Source organism: Petromyzon marinus, chromosome 68 (assembly GCF_048934315.1).
Source record: "Petromyzon marinus isolate PM22_M1 ecotype Great Lakes invasive population chromosome 68, UKy_Petmar_22M1.pri1.0, whole genome shotgun sequence".
Lineage (NCBI taxonomy): Eukaryota > Metazoa > Chordata > Hyperoartia > Petromyzontiformes > Petromyzontidae > Petromyzon > Petromyzon marinus.
The window spans coordinates 8,844,610-8,865,887 of record NC_133734.1 but is presented as its reverse complement, the minus strand read 5'-3'; the positions used below and the strand labels follow the sequence as shown (position 1 = coordinate 8,865,887).

The 21,278-nt window shown below is 45.6% G+C and overlaps 1 protein-coding gene across 1 annotated transcript; it reads left to right on the top strand.

Annotated features, from left to right (window-relative positions):
• The first annotated feature begins 3,080 nt into the window (after positions 1-3,080).
• On the top strand, positions 3,081-16,544 carry LOC142906666 (tripartite motif-containing protein 14-like). Its single transcript, XM_076054942.1, has 6 exons — positions 3,081-3,700; positions 4,287-4,409; positions 7,631-7,897; positions 8,624-8,646; positions 8,982-9,085; positions 15,685-16,544. The coding sequence occupies exons 1-6, from the start codon at positions 3,125-3,127 to the stop codon at positions 16,233-16,235; spliced, it is 1,644 nt and encodes a 547-aa protein (XP_075911057.1). The 5' UTR covers positions 3,081-3,124; the 3' UTR covers positions 16,236-16,544.
• The last annotated feature ends 4,734 nt before the right edge of the window (positions 16,545-21,278 follow it).

Here is a 21,278-nt window from a genome sequence, read left to right as displayed (position 1 = left end):
TAAGTATGCATACAACAACACTAACAGGCTCAAATTATTTGGCACGTGCGTTGAAGGGTACTCCAACATCCGACCATGTCCGTCTGGTGCTCGTTGAGCTGCATTGGATTTCGGTTGCTGAACAAAGACATTATAAGACTGCACTCATTACACACAGAAAGTGCTTGCCACAAATGAACCACAATGCCTTGCTGCTCTCATCAAGGAGCATGAACTATCACGCAAACTCAGATCACCCTCGCAGCGGCTTTTGGCTAACCATCAAACAAAGACGGTCACCGCATCGCGTGCTTTCAGAAGCGTGTCTGCGGCCGTCTGGAGCGCTCTTCCTCCTGATATTAGGAAGCCACTGGAGCTATGCACTTTTAAATCATCCAGATTGAAAATACTTTTTCTTTAGAACTGCATGATGCTGTTTACATTATGAGACCTCCTTTGCCAGTAACAAGATTTAGTAATAGGTTTTTATCCTTTTAACTGGCACAAAAACTGACACCTTTATACAAGGCATCATGTTTGCAATAACCACAAAACGAGCAGTCAAAATGCAAACAAAAGAGACAACTCTGATAATGATATTGGCACTGTCCTTGAATTTGATTGGTCCACACCCGAGATGGCTTTTCTTAGAGCCTAGTCTCCACTGGTGTTCGACCAGATGACACTAAAAGGCGTACAACTCAGAAACAGCGCACTATCAGAGTATTGAGGGCTCGGGGTGAGCATTTACATTATGAGACATCCTTTTCCAGTAACAAGATATGGTAATAGGTTTTTTTCCCTTTTAACTGAGCTCCGAGTGAAAGTGAATTCAGGCGAACTCCCGTGAAATAAATAAATAAAACTCCGAGAGGAACTTTCCCAGCCACGTGCACCGTGAACCTGACCCTGCAGGCGTCTCTCCCCCCCCTGCAGGCGATCTCTCTCCCCTCCACCCCGCGACAGCACGCTCCTTGAGGCTGCTTAGACGAGGAGGATCCTCACCCCCTGTGTCCCATCCTTTCCAGCGATGTTCATCCGCGAGCCCTCACCCCATGTGCACGCGCGGGTATTGTGCACGTTCCCCTCGATCGATGCGGGGTTTGGATTGTGCGATTTAGCGTGCAGTAATGCCACCGTGGCAAAGATTTTAACTGTCTCGCCTGGTTATGCCTGCTGCTGTATAGTTGGAGTCTGCGTGTCTCTCTCTCTCATCATCATCACGGCAGCTAGGAGATGTTAACTACCTCGCCTGCTGCACAGGAGGTCGTGGGTTCGATCCCGACCCTGACTGATGCCTGCTGCTGCTGTATATTTCGAGTTTGCGTGTCTCTCTCTCCGCTTTCTTGTGGATTTTAATCTGCTTCCTCCGGTTTCCCCTCGACATTTAGAATCAACATCACGCGTTTAGAGTTTTTGCTTAGGAAATGTCCACGTGAAAAGCTACTTTGTTGAGCTTTCAATCGTTGCCAGGTCGCTTTAAAAAAAAATGAGCTATGTAACTCAGTGGGCCTTAACTGGTTAAAAAAAAAAATCATAGAATTGGCCAAACTCAGCGAGTCCAGGATGTAAAATCTTACCATTGACTAGAATAGGTAGTGAATACTTTTTTGAGTTTAGGTAATGACAATTTTAAAGGTTGAGCTATATATATTTTAAAATGCATAATAGGAATGCGCACAGTGATAGTCATAATAAGCTGAAATGAATGACGATGTTTATTTAGCCAGAGGCTGTTCGCTGTGGTAATGCGTGAGTCCATCCACCCAGTGACCCAACCACGCAACCGCACGCCCTCCCAGCCACCCTTCCTCCCGCCCTCCATCGCTTTCACTTTCCCTTCCTCCCTGCCAGCTCGTCCACCCAGCACGCAATCTGCCACCCAAACTGCCTCGCCTCCCACCCTCCCACCCTCCCACCCAATCACCCTCCCACCTTCCCTCCAACTCACTCAGCCGCCACAACCACCACCCACTCTCACCTCCGATAAGCGAGAGTGACTACATACAGTGTGAAAGAAGTTCAACATTCATACCCACCCACTCATCAAATACCCACTCACTCATCCAAACACCTACACACTAACCCATACACTCACCCAGAAACGCACACACTCACACACGTTTGATTAGTACTATTGCCTATCGACGTTGTGAAAGAAGATCAACATACATACAACTAGGGCTGAACGATTTGGGGAAAATATCGAATTGCGATTTTTCTGACAGATATTGCGATTTGATTTGCGATAAAAAAAAATTGAAGTCAAGCTTCAGTTCAATATTCACTATGTAATGGATTTAAAACACGTGATGGAGCAATACCACGTGATACCATCAACATATGAACTGCTCTTTATATATTCTAATGCAAGAATGAGAACTTTAATTATATTAATTGCTTCCAACATGTATTTATTAAAATGTTTCAACATAGAACAATTGTTAAGTTAAATAAATAAAGTTACAATAATACAAAATGAAACAATTCCAATAAGAGAGTAATAGGATTTTTCAAATCGCAAAAAATCGCAGCCTTTGCTATTTCCTAATCGCATTGTTTCAAATTGCGATTTGAAATCGATTAATCGTTCAGCCCTACATACAACCACCATCCACCTAGAATTAAACGGTATCCTAGGAATACATGAACTGAAAAAAAAAATTGACAGATGAACAGAGGAAGCATGAAGCCAGTAGCTAAAATATTAGTTGACAAAGGTTGAAGACGATTACATCAGAATGTTTGTTCAAGGTGCGGTTCCACTGTGGCAATGCACACAGCATGACCCTAGCCGGTCAAGCAGCCTGTGGGACAAACCATTATCGCTGTGTCCCTGGCTGCTACTGCTGGGTTTTGTTGTACAAACATAACACAGTGCGTGACTGTAACGCCACGTCTACACAGGTGAGCTCTGCCGCGTTGTGGAACATTCCAGGGCGTGTCTCGAGGTATTTATAACTTAACTGCAGGTGAAGTCATTTCATTTCCCTGCTCGCCTCCGCCGTGTGAGCTGCGCACAGAACACAACTCGTCAAGGATAATCAACATCTCAAGAGATTATAAACGTAAAACTATTTTTTTGTTGAAATATAAAATTGTCCGAGCGACAGGGAGCTACTAACTTTGGGTGCAGCCTTGGGTCATGGCGAGCGCAGCTCCCGCCGCTGAGAACGTGCACCGTGAGTTGACCTGCCCCATCTGCCTGGACACGTTTGACTGCCCCTCCACGCTCAGCTGCGGCCACTCGTTCTGCCTCCATTGCCTGGAGGACGCCTGGAAGGAGGTAGACTCCTACTGCTGCCCGCAGTGCCACAAGACCTTCCCTCGACGACCCCAGCTGACCAGGAACGTGACGATCCCCAACCTCATGGAGCAGCTGCGAGTGACTGAGACCATGGCTGCTGCTGCTGATGGTGGTGTTGTTTTCTGTGATAACTGCCCAGAAGGCCAGACGCCTGCAGTGAAGACCTGCCTCAAGTGCGAGACGTCCTTCTGCACTGAGCACCTCGCGCCTCACCTGGAGAGGGCGAAGTTGAAGGATCACGTCCTTGTTTCACCAGATGTGAACCCTGAAGCACGCAAGTGCAAGACGCACAATGAGGAGCTCAAGTTCTACTGCAAGCAAGACGTGAGCCTCATCTGCACAGTCTGCGCCATCGCTGGAGAACACAGAGGGCATGATGCCGACACGCTGAAGGACGAGCATCAGACACGGAAGGTGAGGCCCACGTGCCGACAGTGAGAACCACTGAGGTGCAGAAGAAAAAAACACACACACATTGAGACTAATTGGCTGCTATACATTTCCACGTGATAAACCACTTTGATGAGTTATCATTTGTGGCCAGGTCGCTTCTGCAAAATGAATTAATACCTGGTAGGATGGGGATGGCTTGATTGTATGTGTATGTTATTGAGTGATTTGTTCACCTTTCTTGTAGTTTGCACTACTATTATGTTTCTGTATTGTTTGTTGTTGTAGCGTTCTTACCCACCCCAACTGGACATCTGTGAAAAAGAGCTTTACAGCTCATCGGATTCCTCCAGTATAATTACATATCCTGATTCTGATACATCACCTGGGAGTAATAGAAACATATCATACAACAAACATCACTGTGGGTTGATTCTCTGGCAACAGGTGTCTTGCCTTTTAAACATTTTTAAGTGAGTCCAGGCTGACTTCCTCACCACCCTTTTGGTCGGCAATTCAGAGCCGTCACTGTGGAGGGCTCCGTATGGAGTGGGTCTGAGACGGGACGCTCAGGGAATGGAGTCTCCTCTGGTGACTTCGTCTCTTGCAGAGTGGGGTCGGTGAGGAGATGCGAGCGGTGGAGGAGAAGAGGAGGGAGGCAGAGGCGTCCGTGGGACAGATGGAGGCCACACGCAAGGACGTGCAGGTACCGCGAGTGGCCTCCGTGTCCCCGTGACCTTCACCCTGAGTGGAGTTAATGACGCTCCCTGTGGGGACAACTCCATAAATTCAAGTGAACTCTGTTAGGCTTGAGTCAGTGTGTAATAACTGTTCAGGATATTGCATTTTTATGGTTTATGGGTGGTTGAAATGTAATTTTTTAATGCAACGTTTTACGTAACAAAAACAGTTTATCTCGTGAGACATCAAAGCACTTTGCAGGATAACTCCAATGACTTGCAATGAATTTCGATTTAAAGCTTTCGTGACTGCAAGGATGCTAAATTCTATGCTAATTCCTTTGTCAAGGGGTGCCTATGCGATGTGTATGCTTTAACTTTAACATAGCCATTTCTGTGACCAGTCACAAGCTAATCACTCAGCCATTTCAATGCTAAATTTTATGCTAATTCCTTTGTCAAGGCGCTTTGTTTCTTCTCACACAGCTTAAAGGTCGCGATCTGAGCGTGGCTTTTTCGCTCCAGCGCTGTCCTCCAGACAGTCTCGTCCCTTCACCTGATGAAGGCCGCTTGTGTTGTGGCCAAAACGTCGTGAGAATTTTATTGTGTTATTTTATTTTATCAATTTATTATTTCATTCTCATTCTACGTGACTTTACCGAAAGAACCAAAGAAGACTTGCAATGAGTGAGATAAAATAACGCAGTATGGAGCAACGATTGTATTGAATTAAAAACTCGACGTTAAACGAGTAAAGATGACGATAAAATATGACAGGAAACCGGCTGTTGAATGCTATTCAATAAACATTCCTAGGCTAGCCAAGTGACAAAGTCCCGCCAGCGTGTCCTGGGCTGGCTCCGTGGTTTTTGCCCACTAGAACGTTCCTGGTAGAGTTCCAGGAGGAGTCTACCGGGGGGCATCCTTACCAGGTGCCAAACCACCTCAAATGGCTCCTCTCGATCCGGAGGAGCAAGGGCTCGACTCTGAGGCTTTCCCAGATTACCGAGCTCCTCACCCGATTGCGGAGAGTGAGCCCAGCAACCCTGCGGAGAAACCTCATTTCGGTTCCTTGTATCCGCGATTTCATCTTTTCGGTCATCACCCAAAGCTCATGACAATAGGTGAAGGTGGGAATGTAGACCGATCAACCTGTAAAGCAAGAGCGTTGTTCGAGAACTCACCTCCCGCTTCTCCATGTTGTGGAGAAAATTAGTAATATAACCAGATACGCCGATAATAGGTCTCCATCAAATATGTGCCTCTGTTTTAAAATCATGAGAAAAATGTATACATCCTATCAGCCCCACGACGTGGGAGTGCATCGTTTCAAAATTATTTATTCAGTACATGCAAGCTCTGGACTGGTTTCCACACCCAGTGGCTCAACATCAGAGTCAGGCTTTCTGGAGTCAATGTTGGTGTACTTCCCGATGTTCATAGGGAAGGATCCTCTCGTAAAGATATAGGTCGTATAATAATAGGGTTTTCCCCTTTTTTCTGGCAACAACACTGAAACCGTTTTGTGAGGATTCATGTCTGCATTAACCACAATACTTGCAGTCAAAATGCAAACGAAAAAACACACTGTATGATAATATATGCATTGTCCTTGAAACTGATTGGTCTACACCAAGGGACGGCTTTCTTTTGAGCCTCGACCCAATTGGTGCTCGACCAGATGACGCAAAAGGCGTACAGCTAAAAAAAGGGGAAAAACCCTATTATTATATTTTGGTACTGGAAAAGGAGGTATAATGATATAGGTCATAGTTAGGTTTCAAATCACAATAAACAACACTAACATAATTATTAGATTTGTTGCAGAGAATATAAATAAGAAAATGGATCAAGGTTATTTTTTTACAGTATAAATTTGTCTCTCCACCTAAAATACATATTTCTCAGTATCCACGGTCTTCTGGGAGTGCATTATTACAGCAAGATTGATTCAGTATACGCACCAAATATACATATCTCACTCAAAATGCAACTCCCTAATCATTACACCTCCACTTAGAGTTGACAACTACCCAGGTTTGACTTGGACAGCCCAGTAATTGGCATCTGTGTTCAGGTGGCAGGGATTAATTTGTAACAATATACTGCACAAATTTGATAAATCTAGGCTGACTGACATATCTCCAGGTTTGGTCTACAGAGAAGGTAGCTATCCTGCCTTGACTGCCCTGCGTGGTGATATGGCCCTGAATATTAATTGTTACACAGAAAATCCCACTTAGCGTGTTACCCAGTTATTTTGCAAGGGACATCCTTGATGCATCAAGCATATAACAAAAACGATATAGCGCTGATATTTGGGGAGGGACAGGCAACATCGTCAAAAAATGCGTCAGAGCCACAGGAAGAAAATACATCATAAAGAAAAAGCATTAACAATTTTAACAAAATGAACAAAAAGCTTATTGCAACAAAAAAAGGTTAATTAATGGTGAGGAACAGATGAGCGCGATGTGAAGTAAACATGATTGTATTATGCCAATCGTGCTAATCGGAGGTGCGGGGGAAAGACAACAAACTAAACACAAAAAGTAGTTCTACAGAAATGAGTTTTCAATCTAGATTATTTAAAAGTGCAAAGCTCCAGTGGCCTCCTAATATTGGGAGGAAGAACGTTCCAGACGGCCGCAGAAGTGCACATGAATGCGTGCGATGCAGTGGCCGTCTTTGTTCGATCGAATTAATAAAAAAAAAAACATCAGGGAAATGCAAAAAATAAAAGCAATAAGGGTTGGGTCCAGGTACAGCAGCTGAAGTGTGTAGTCTGAGCTAGGAGTGATTTGAAGCGGTGAAGGGAGCGTAGAGAGGCAAGCCTATGCTGAGCAGCATGGACATTCCAGTAACGTGAGGTAGTTTTAATAACAGGTAATTTTTTGTAAATTCTTAGTCGTTATGTTACTCCGTATTTGTGCATAGAATATCTCAGTTGTATTGAACGTTTTTTGTATGTTTTGGGTGGGGACATTTGCTTTAGGAATGCATCTTAGGCCATATAATGGGACTGTATGGAAAAATAATGTTTCGATTTACAATTTAATGTTTCACTTTATGTTGTGTTTATTTCCTCAGAAGAATCCAATTATACTTTTTATCTTACTTACTTACTTTATTATAGATGTGAAGGAACTAGATATGTAAAAGATATTGACCTGTTCAATGAGATGTGAGTGCAGAGATATAATCTGGAGGCAAGGCAAACGAGGTTTGGAGTAGCCAGAAAACAATGTGACATTGGTATTTATAGCATTGAATATGCATTGATTGCATCCATCCCACACCCCTGCAGGAATGCATGGTCCAGACCAAGGCTCGCATCTCAGGTGAGTTCATCCGCATGAGGGTGACGCTGGATGAGGACGAGAGGGCAGCTCTGGATCGCGTGGACGTGAAGGGGCGCGAGCTGCTGTCTCATATCGAGGAGAACATCGCTCATTACGAGCGCGAGATCAGCGAGCTCCAGGCAGCAGCCACGCGCCTGCGCGCTCTGCAGGAGGAGAGGGACTCGCTCACGTTCCTGCAGGTAGAGCTCTCGCCGAGCCAGGGCAGTACTCGACTTACAAATACAATTCTTTCCCAGGCATGTTCGCAAAGTCGAACAGTTCACAAGTCAGAACACAACAATGTACCCTATTTAAATGCCCAAACAGTCGGTGTCATGAAATGTGTTATGGTTCAACAAAAAATTGAAGCATTGTTAAACTCATAAATAAGAAGAAATACTGTACATTTTCACTTAACATTGTAAAATAATTGTATAGTAAATTAAACAAAAGATGAAGTAAAAGAAATAGAAAAAAATCAGTTTTCTTTTCACTTACCTTGAGTCCTGATCCTGTTTTGCTTGTTGAAAGAGGCGCAACAAGTCACTACAATTCAACACACACACACACTCACGTTGCACGCACTCACGCACAAGACAAAGACAAGCAAACGGATACCCACACGGACACGACAAAGACACACACACCCTCAGCAGTGGATCATTATTTCCAATGTTGGTTCACAATCACCGCCTCTCGATGTCGAGTGCCACGTACGCCTATTGGCCGTGGCAACGGTTTGAGAGGCTTTGCTGATGAGAACCATCGAGTCCAAACGAGTCCACGGCTTTGCCATGTTTACATCCAACAACACCGGGATACGCGAATGGCTGAGCGCAGCCCAGCTCATCGCGTCTACCAATCACCGTGTGGTTAACGTGGCTGGAGGTGAACTGACTCGCGCCCCCTGTGTCTGACTCCTGCAGGTTCACCTGAAGGAGACAAACCGGTATGGACTCATCATGAACTCGCACATTTAAAATGGGCTACGTGATGATGCTGTGGGTGATGATGATGCTGCGTGTGATGATGCTGCGTGTAATGATTCTGTGTAAAACACGGTCTGTATAATGAGGCTGTGTGTGATTATGCTTTGTGTTATGATGCTGTACATGATGATGCTGTGTGATTATTCATTGTGATGATGTTGCGTGTGATGGTGTAGTGTGATGATGCTGTGTGTGATGATGCTGTGTGTGATGATGCTGTGTGTGATGATGCTGTGCGTCTTGATGCTGTGTAAGACACGTTCTGTGTGAGTCACTGCTGGTTCTGCTGTCATAGGAGAAATGCTCAGAAGGCAGCTCCACACTCATCTCCCAGCAAAGAAGACATTGCCCCGATCAGCGTACAGCTGGGAGCTGGCGTCAGCCTACTGCCGTTCATGTGTGAGTAACCCGGACTCTTGCCACGTGTGCGTGTATGTCATTGCGTTTGTAATCGTGTCTGTATATATGTGTAATGAGTCACTCAGAGACACTAATAGTAGGAGGCACTCTATTATAGCCTTTACAGGGACAGGGAGTAACTACGCTATGGTCAGGGCAGTTAACAGGCTGCCGGACCAACGACGAAGCGGAGGTGAAGACGGTGACGAAGAATCCTGCAGCGCGACGGGTTCCACTCCAACCAACAGCCTCGACCCTTGCTCAGGGTCCCCCTTTTAACCACCCAGCGTGGCCTCGTTCCTCCATCGGCCACGGCCGTCTTCTGGAACCTACTAGAAGGATCTCGGCTATTACCTTACGTGCCCCTCTGTCACCTTTGCCCCACTTACCTTTCTCCGGCTTTTCACGTGACCTGCTGACAGACAGGGCTGCTACAACAGCAGATCCCCTTCTCTGCCAGCAACCAGCACTACGCGCCATAGTTACCCGTTCCATGTAACTACATATGTATCGATGAATTGGAGTGTGTGGAAGGTGGTAGTCTCGCGGATGGCATACTGCGCTACAAATCCAGCCGCTCGAGTTAGATTTCCGCTCATGGCCAACATTATCTGAACAGTTCCTGGGCCTCTTCTAGGTAAAATCAGCCGTAAATACACGGTTGGCTATGTGCGGTGCGAAAGAGGTTCAACATACAAACAAATGAGTATCTGGTGCGGTGTGTAAACATAGACAAGAGGGAGGCAAAAGCGGTTGGACGTGGTGTTGGCCACCCACCCCCTCATGTGCTGTGATGGTCTTCATAGGTGCTCGCTAACAGCACTTGCCCCAACAGTCTGTTAAGGCTATACTGGGGTATCTTTGCCTTTGTAATAGTGTCTTTATGCATGTATCTTGGACTTCTTTCACACCGTACATCGCCAACCATGCTAATTGTAGGTGTATGGCTGTGTGCATGAGCGAGAGTGAACCTCCAATTAATATGGGATGGTTTGTGCACTGGTCTACAAGCATGGCCACTTACACGTGATTCACGGCCATGGCTGAATTCAGAACCAATGTTGGACCTCTTCTAGGTCGCGACTCAGCCTTAATGAGTACCTAGTACGTCTTGCAAACATCAGCACCACGGAAACAAAGGCAGCCTGCGGGATTCGTACGGTTCAATGATGAAGCTTATGGCTTTTTCAAACGAGATCAAGGTAATTTTAGGAATGTTATGGTTGATTGTTAATACCCAAGGATCATACATCCAGACGAAGACACTTTTAGGAGTCTTAGGCTTCATGTTAAGTTTGATGCACAGAGAGTCAAACTAAGGAACTTTTATGAGTCCTAGGTTCCCCAGTTAACAGCTTAGGCTCACAGAGCCAGACTAAGGCATAACCTCGGTCAATCTTGCCTATCACCGCACTGCACATGCAAAGATAAACATTACGACTATAATTTATTCATTAGACAGTAATATATAGCACACACACTAGTGTATTTCACTACTACATGAACTCCATTGATATTGCACGTGTGCATTATCCAGTGAGAATGCTGTTGGCCAAAGTAACCATTGTAGCAGATTAATCTACGAGTATCAGTCTTCTCCGTGATGGATGTCATCATCTCGAGCCAGACTACATCACCGTTGGCATGCATACAGTAGGTTGCATTGTTAATTCTGTATGCCCATAACCAGACCAAGGCAGTCTAATGAGTCTCATTATTCATTAATAATGCTTGAGGCTGCTATATCCCTACTAAGGCACCTAAAGGATTATTGGGGTTCAATGTTAATACCTGAGGCTCACAGAGCCAGACTGGGCTATCACTGTACATATGTTGAGAAGTTCTTTACGACTCGCAGACAGTTTTCAAGGTAGGGGCTTGCACCGGTGCTTTATGAAGGGCTTGCGATATCCAGACTCAGACACAGTTAGAATTCTTAGTGTTCAGTCTTAATGCCTAAAGCTCTCAGAATCAAAGGCGCCTTTAGGATTCTGTGTTAATATTCAGAGTTTTATCAGACAGGTAGCCAAGGACTTGACCTTGGTTGACCGTATAAATCACTTTCTAGGAAAAAAGGCAAATTACTATAGATGTATCTATAAAAACCACTATTGCATGAGCTCTATGAACACTACACGTGTGTATGATTGAGTGAGGATGCTATTGCTATTCTGTGTGTGAGTCCTTGACACACACACACACATGCTACGGCTAAGATGTTTAGGTTTCATTATTCATACTTGAGGCAACGAGATACAGACACATTGAGGATTCGTGGGGTTCAGTGTTACAGCCTGAAGCTCTCAGAATCAAAGGCAACTTTAGGTTTAATTAGACAGCCAGACCAGGGCATAACATGAGTTGCCCGTGTAAATCACCACACGTGCGAAAAGTTAATTACTAAAGAACACTTATCAATATCTACCGATTCGTTGATGTAGACAGAGATCCCTCGTGTAGCCTTAACAGAGGGTTGGGGCAAATGCTGTTAGCGAGCTCCTATGAAGGCCGGCACGTCACATGAGGGTGGGTGGCCAGCACCACACCCGACCGCCATTGTCTCCCCAGTAGCGATGTTTACACACCGCAGTTGGTACTAATTTGGGGCTCATTCGACCTAGGGGAGACCCACGACCGATTTCAATAATCGTCAATTATGTTTGCCGTGAGCAAGAATCAAATTCGGATCACTGCGCTAAGCACTGCGCTACCGCTCCCCACAACCATGTATCAATGTTTATGTATAGCAGACACACACACGAGTGTACATCACTACACTACCACACACACACACAGAGTGTACATCACTACACTATCACACACACACGAGTGTACATCACTATACTACCACACACACGCAAACGAGTGTACATAACTCCAATATTACACACACACACGAGTATACATCACTACACTATCACACATACACACACGAGTGTACATCACTACACTACCAAACACACACACACACACAAGTGTACATCACTACACTACCAAACACACACACGAGTGTACATCACTGCATTATCACACACACACACGAGTGTACATCACTACACTATCACACACACAATGCACATCACTACATTATCACACACACACACGAGTGTACATCACTACACTATCACACACACACGAGTGTACATCACTACACTATCACACACACAGAGTGTACATCACTACACTATCACACACACAGAGTGTACATCACTACATTATCACACACACAGAGTGTACATCACTACACTATCACACACACAGACGAGTGTACATCATTACACTATCACATACACGCAAACGAGTGTACATCACTCCACTATTACACACACACACGAGTGTACATCACTACACTACCAAACACACACACGAGTGTACATCACTACATTATCACACACACAGTGTACATCACTACACTCTCACACACACACGAGTGTACATCACTACACTATCACACACACACGAGTGTACATCACTACACTACCACACACACACGAGTGTACATCACTACACTATCACACATACACACACGAGTGTGCATCACTACACTATCACAAACACACGAGTGTACATCTCTACACTATCACACACACACGAGTGTACATCACTACACTCTCACACACACACGAGTGTACATCACTACACTATCACACACACACGAGTGTACATCACTACACTATCACACATGAGTGTACATCACTACACTATCACACACACACACACGAGTGTACATCACTACACTATCACAAACACACTAGTGTACATCACTACACTATCACATACACACACACACGAGTGTACATCACTACACTATCACCCACACACGAGTGTACATCACTACACTATCACACACACACAGTGTACATCACTACACTATCACACACAAAGTGTACATCACTACACTATCACACACACACACAGTGTACATCACTACATTATCACACACAAACGAGTGTACATCACTACATTATCACACACACAGTGTGCATCACTACATTATCACACACTAGTGTACATCACTACACTATCACATACACACACACACGAGTGTACATCACTACACTATCACACACACACACTAGTGTACATCACTACACTATCACCTACACACACACGAGTGTACATCACTATACTATCACACACACACGAGTGTACGTTACTACACTATCACACACACACACACGAGTGTATATCACTACACTAACACACACACACGAGTGTACATCACTACACTATCACACACACGAGAGCACATCATGACTTAAAGCTGCCGTGACTGCATGCATTTATATTCTTTGGTCTTTCGGTAAAGTAACGTAGATAGGTTCAAGTAAAATTACAATAAAATAACAAAAAACTGCGACGTTTCGATCGTAACACAAGCAATCATCATCAGGAGAAAAAAGCGGGAAAGCTGCTGAGGCAGGATGTTTAAAAAGTTTGAAATGGGTGTAGCCCAAGGGTCATAAGCGAATATTGGCCACATGGCCGACCAGCTCTGAACCAATTCCTGAAACACATAAATTCCATACACCTAGCCATCAAATTCACCATGCAGGTGGAAAAGAATGGCAAGTTCCCATTTTTAGATGTTTTAATCGAAAGGAGACCAGATGGCTCAATGGGACACTCTGTCTACAGGAAAGCCATCCATAAGGATGCCTACCTAAAATCTGACTACCACCATCCTTCCCGGAAGAATTCCCTCATCAAAACTCTACACCATAGAGCTCGATGTATATCCGACCATCATCACCTAGCCAGTGAACTGGAACACGTACACCAAGCTCTCAAGATGATTGGATATTCAGACTACACAATCAGTAAAGCTATCACCCCAACCGTTGGGAAAGAACCATCTGAGGACCCAATCAAAACCATCACCTTGCCATACATAGCAGGGGTCAATACAAATATTTCCAAAATCATGGGCAAACACAAAATCCAGGTTCGTATTTTCACAGTACATAAAATTCGAGAGCTGATCCCATCTGTGAAGGATGTGATCCCTGACATGCAATACCCCGGCGTCAGCAAAATAAGTTAGTCTGCGGCAGTAGTTACATTGGGGAAACTAAGCGACGTGTCTCGGACCGTGTTCGTGAACATAAATCACATCTGAAACATGGTCGGACCAATACCTCGGCCATGGCTGATCATTCTTTCAATGCGGTGGGCTCACACGAAATTCATTTTCTAAGACGAAGGTACTTTGCAAGCCCACTAGCTATCAACATAGATTCGTTCATGAAGCCATCCATATATATAGACACAGACACAATTTCAACCCAGAGGATGGGCACAAACTGAACAATCATTGGAAGGACGTTATTAACCAGTTTAAGTCATAACTGGCTGTGATGTTTCCATCCTACCTTTCCGATGTTAGTAGTTATTTTCGAATCTCTAGTCTTGCATTAACAGGTTAAATGTATTTACATTAACAGGTTAAATGTCTCACACTAACACAGCCACCGTTGCACGTTTTCCTCAATGTGGCGGTGGCTCTGCGATCTTACATTGACATGCTAATCTCTCACAATACAACGGCCACCTCCGCAGCTTCGTCGTAGTGGAGGCAGCTCTCCGATATTGCATTGACATGCTAATTTCTCACTTTAACATCACTAGCCCCGCCCACTTCGCTTATGACCCTTGGACTACACCCACATCATACCTTTAAAACTTCCTGCCTCAGGAGCTTTTCTGCAATTTTTTCCCCTGATGACGATTGCTTGCACTGCGATCGAAACGTTGTAGTTTATTTTTTCTTTGAACCTATCCACGTGACTTCACAGAAAGACCGAAGAATATCAGAGTACATCACTACACTATCACACACACACGAGTGCACATCACTACACTATCACACACACACGAGTGTACATCACTACATTATCACACATACACACCAGTGTACATCACTACACTATCACACACACACACGAGTGTACATCATTACATTATCACACACACACACACGAGTGTACATCACTACACTATCACACAAACGAGTGTACATCACTACACTATCACACACACACGAGTGTACATCACTGCACTATCACACACACACACGAGTGTACATCACTACACTATCACACACACACACACGAGTGTACATCACTACACTATCACACACACACACTAGTGTACATCACTACACTATCACACACACACGAGTGTACATCACTACACTATCACACACACACACGAGTGCAGTCACCACCCTGCCTAGCAGGTGCTACAGGCTGCGGGGTCACGTGGCGGGGCAGCAGATGGCAGTGCAGACAAACGCACCGCTGTGCTGTACTTCTGTGCTCTCGCCAGTTGTGCCGCCTGCCTTCACCAACACGCAGTGACCGGCGTGGTGTAGTATGGTCACAATTCCCCACGAACCACACGGTGTATGGAGTTCCTCACCCAGCAGTGGACTGACAAAGTGTCATTACATGTTATCACACCACTAGCTATGCATTATGTTGTGTAACAATGCTCATTATGAATTGCTCTAATGTAGTGTACGTGCGTGTTAGTGCACGAGTGATATTGTTATAGTAGTGCTGTTGTTACCACGGCTACTGTGATTATCGTTACTGCAGATGGACGCTCACCGACTCTGGACTCAAACTCGGCCCACAACAACCTCCAGATTTCCTCGGACCTCAGGACGGTGACGCTGACCGCTGTCTCCCAGCGTCGCCCCGATCACCCACACCGCTTTGATGGCTGGTCACAAGCCCTGTGCTCAGAGAGCTTCTCGTCGGGTCAGCACTACTGGGAGGTGGACGTGGGGGGTGCGGCCTGGGGCTGTGTGGTTGGAGTCGCGTACGGGACGATCGCACGGAAAGGGCTTGGTGACGAGTGCTGGCTGGGAAGGAACGACTCATCCTGGGTTTTATATAAATATAACAACTGCTGCTCAATGCGTCATGGTGGTGTAGAGACCTCAGTGCCGGTGAGGGATCCTCCCCGGAGAGTCGGGTGTCACCTGCATTGGGAGGCGGGGCTGCTGTCGTTTTACCGCGCTGACTCCATGGAGCTGCTGCACTGCATCCACCACGCGTTTAGTCAGCCTCTCTACCCCGCACTGCGTGTGTGGGGTGGTGATGATGACTCAGTGAGGATTCTGGATCTGAGTCGTGTGTCCTGAGAGCATGGAGTGTGAGCAGCGTAGAGAAACGGGCACAACGCCTAAACATAGCCTAAACAGACTGTTGGTGCAAGTGCTGTCAGAAAACGCCTCAGAAGGCTGACACGGCACTCGAGGGGGTGGGTGGCCAACACCACGACTGACCCGCCTTTGTCTCCCCAGTGGTAACGTTTACACACCGCACCAGGAACTAATTTGGGGCTGAGTCGACCTACGGGAGGCCCATGACCCGTTCGCCAACACCATTGCCGATTATCTGATTCGGTCCTGGGTCTCCCCTAGGGTCGACTCAGCCTCAAATGAGTTCCTGGTGTGGTCTGGAAACATCGCCACTGGGGAGACAAAGGCGGGTCAGTCGTGGTATTGTCCACCCACCCCCTTGTGTGCCGTGCCGGCCTTCATAGGTGGTCGCTGACAACACTTGGCCCAACAGTCTGTTAAGGATATACGTGGGATATTTGTCTGGGTGAGTGGGTTGGTGTGTTTATGACTTTATGTGTCTTTGTTATTGTGCCTGTGTCTGTGTGTGTCTTTGTCTTTGTGTGTGTCTGGACATTGTGCTTGCCACCCACCCCCTCGTGTGTCACAGTGCCAGCCTTCATAGTTGCTACTCGCTACTTACAGAACTTGCCCCAACAGTCTGTTAAGGCTACGCGGTGAATCTTTGTCTTTAGTGTATATAGGGGCATGTGTGTAGTGTGCGGTTGAGCTGTGGTGCGGTGGTTAGCGCACTGTGGGGGGGGGGGGAGTGGGGGGATTTAAGGTTCTCTCTGACGCCATCGTCCCTCGCACCGCACGCCGCGTGGCGCTCAACGCCGAGGGGGCGGAGCTCCACCGCGGGCGTGCTGGGAACACGCGTCACGTGACACTACGGGGTGACGCGCGCCGTCCCCCTCGCGGTCACTCGCTCGTTGGGCGATAAACCCGGGGTGGGAATGGGGTGGGAATGGGATGGCATCACTATGACATGTTTGTCATAACCAGGGTTTGAGTGACTCCTCCACCCACACAAACTAGGTTTATTTTACAGGGCTAAGAGAGAAAGAAGCCATTTTAAAACCTAGTAGGAGGGCTTTCGCCACCAATATCTTCTGTAATAAAGGTTGGTTTTGCTGAATGTCTGAATTATCTTCTGACCTCCAGCCACAACCTTTGATTCATGGGATAACGCCTTCCTCTGCTGACAAAAATTGGAACTGTCTCTTGACTTTGAAGTCTGTTATTTAATAAAGTCTGATATATATCTCGAGTGACGATTTACCTTACACTACAACACGACTAATATTGTCTAAACACGCATTAATAACACAGACACTGTGTGTTATTACAGGGATAATGACAACGCGAACTCCAAATATACAGCAGCTGTCACGGTAGTAATCTAACCCACGACCTCCTGCATACCAGGCGAGGGACTTAACATCTCCTAGCCACCGCGGCACCCCTCCTTAACGTGAGACACCAATCCGGTGTGAACCCAATCTCGAGTCTGAGGCTGTTTAGCAATGCGTAGATGATTTGAGACGCATTGCTTATATCGTACCAGTTGTGTACTTGTGTGAACGCTAATCACATTGTGCTCGGGACTCTGGGTGAGATTTCTATTTGCTTCATTGCTGGCATGGGTTTGACTTGTTTTGATTTTTTTCATTTTTGTGACCCAGGTCACTCTTGTCAACGAAACTCATCCTGATCTCCTGAGTTCTCACCTCGTTAAACTCAAATTCAACTCAACTCGATCATCATCAGCATCAGCAGAAGTGTCATCTGCAGCAGAATTAGTAGTAGCAGCAGGACCAACAGCATCAGCAGTGGTAGCTCCATCATTAGCATCATCATCGTTAGCATCAGGAGTAGTACCAACAGCATCAATAATAATAGTAGCATTTTCAGCAGCAACAGAATGTTCACCATCAGCAGTAGAAGCAGCAAAAGCAGCAGCAATCACTCTTGCAGCCGAGACTCATCCTGGTCTCTTGAGTTCTCACCTGGTTAAACAAATTGACTTTAACACAAATTACTTGATTGTGTTCTGGGTTACCTGTGAATTGGAATACTATTTTATTGTGGGTCAAGGGTCCATGTGTGTGTGGTGATGAATAAAAACATTAAATCTGAACATCACTTTACTGTGCTGGGATGTTTGGGCCCACGTTTGGGTGAGTTTCCTCGTTTCTCTGTGGCTGGGCGGTAGCAGTTTGACATCTTGATATCAGTGGTGGCTATGCACGTGGCCTGTAATCCCGCACTGTGGAGCTGAGGGTTGGTGGGACCGCTCGAATGTTGTGAAGCCCACTTCCCGAAGGAGCCGAGCAGATGCCGTGCCCCAAGCTGGCTCTGCCAGGAGAACTCCGTATTGCAAAGTGTGGACTAAAATCGTCTGTCCCTTCTGTATGGCATGGAGTGTAGCGCCGTTTCAAGCGCAGGCTTTATGCGGGTCGACCAAATTCTTCCCACATGCACACATACAAACATTCATTGACTAAAGACATCTTAACATACATAGAGGAGTGCAGACATTTGGTAATAAGTTTAACACGTTGGCTTTCACGACCAATATCCTCAATAACACATTTGGGGGGGGGGGGGGGTTAGAACCCGTAAATATATAAATGATGAAGCTAGTTGTAATTAGTGGTGAAACGTCGTACTCAGATTATAAATGTTGTGGCTTGGCTTTTCATCACACCGGTGTGCTGTACTATTAACGAATTAGCGTGTTTTATTTATGTGAAAAACCTTACTAATTGGCTGTGTCGGGTGGTAGCAGGTTTATTGACACATATATTTATAGATTTGGTAATCGTTGGTGAAGCCAGCTAATCACCACCTGACTGATGCTTTCCCGCTTGCCTCTGGTTCCTCGACGATCATGAGAGATGTGCTTTGTGCACGTAATGTCATCAGAATGGAATCTCACGAAAAACCGATGACATACGCATACGTCATCGAAATAGGTTAATATATACATCAGCTGAACAATCGAAATCATATACATGACTCATTATGTACCCAACATATTCAAACTGTGTACTATACTATACTTTGCACGACGTTTCGATCACAACACAAACAATCGTCATCAGGTGGGACAACGACAGCAAGAAAAAACTGCTGAAGTAGGCGAGAGATCTGCCGTGGCACGAGGTTATATAGTAGGCCTCGGCAGTAGGGGGGGAGAGAGAAGAGGGGGGGAGGAGGCGTGGCAGAAAGTGGACCCCGCGGCAGCCCTGGGTCACTGGAGTAAAGTGGACCACGGCAGCAGCACTGGAGAGATCAGCTGCATGGAAGGAGAGAGAAGGGGAGGGAAGGAGGCGGGGCAGAAAGTGGACCCCACGGCAGCACCCGGGTCACTGGAGTAGAGATCGGAAAGAGATGCACAGAGAGAGAAAGACACAGAGAGTCGGAAATAACAGCTGACATAGGCAGGTAGGATGTAAACATCACTGTCAGATAAGACTTTACCTGGTTAATAACGTCCTTCCAATGATTGCTCAGTTTGTACCCATCTTCTCGGTTCAAGTTGTGTCTGTGTTTATATATCTGGATGACTTCATGAACAAATCTCTGATAATAGCCGGTGGGTTTGCAGAGTACCTTCGTCTTGGAAAAGTAAATTTCGTGTGAGCCCACTTTGTTAAAACAATGATCAGCAACAGCAAAGGTATTGGTCCTACCGTGTTTCAGATCTGAATTGTGTTCATGAACGTGGTCCGAGACGTTGTTTCGTTTCCTCAATGTAACTGCTGCCGCAGCCACAACTCAGTTTGTAGATACCCGGGTATTGCATATCAGGAATCACATCCTTTACAGATGGGATCAAATCACGGATTTTGTGTACTGTGTTGAAACGAACCTGGATCTTGTGTTTGTTTAAGATTTTGGAAATCTTTTTGGTAACCCCTACTATGTATGTCAAAGTAAAGGTATTGGTTGGATCCTCAGATGGTTGTTTCCCCATGGCTGGAGAGACAGCTTGTACTGTATGCTGTTCTTGACTGAATTATGTAGATTCAAATAAGTGACTTAACAGAATGTACATATCCAACATACTTTTTTGTTTATCTCTGGTCTCTTTTCTTCATCACATTGGTGCTTTATACGACTGAGGTTACTTAGGGGTCACAAAAGGGAGAGAGGAGGGAAATATATAAGAGGTGAAAGAATAAATAACCTGAGATTCGCGGACGACATAGATCCGATGGAAGAAAGCTGCGTAATAGTACTGCAGGGAAGTCTTCTTACGTGGAATAAGTCAGGAAAGGATGCAGGACTGAGGATTAACGTGGAAAAGACAGTCAATGGTGTCGGAATGGAGGGCGTTGAGCAAGAAGTAATAATAGATAGTGGCAAGATTGAGAATGTAAATTAATTTGAATATTTGGGAAGTCGACTGACATGGGAAAACGACTCCCTGAAAGACAAAAGAAGAGCGAGGATCACAAAGGCAAAAGGAGGAATGGCAGGATTCAATAACATTTTGAGAAGCAGGTAAATCGGCTGCAAGACCAGGCTGAACATCTTAAGAACATGCGTTTTCAGCACAGCTTTGTATTCTTGCGAGACTTGGAGATTGAAAAAGACTAACAAAGATAAGATATTGACACTCGAACTGTATTGCAACAGAATGATACTGCATCTAAGCTGGACGCAAAGACTGACCAACGTAGAAGCAAGAACAAAGGTTGCACAGAAGAAGACCGATTGCAGGCAGCGATGAGAAAGAAACTGGCACTATTTGGACATTATGTGGGATGAACAACAGCAGGAAAATGTAATGTCGGTTGTTCGGAAAAATGGAAGGAACAGGAAAGAGAGGAAGACTTAACAGAGAATGACTTGACGATGACATCATGAAGAGGTTGGTGCCGGAAAGATTTGGCACTACTTGAGGAGATTAGCACAAGACGTAAGAATGGGGAAACAAATGACGAAATGTGCAGTTGACACCTACGGGCTATCTGCCCATGGATCGTGATGATGATGATCTTCAAGGGAGCTTTGTACTTTCACACAAACAACACAGAAAATAAAGTGGACAGC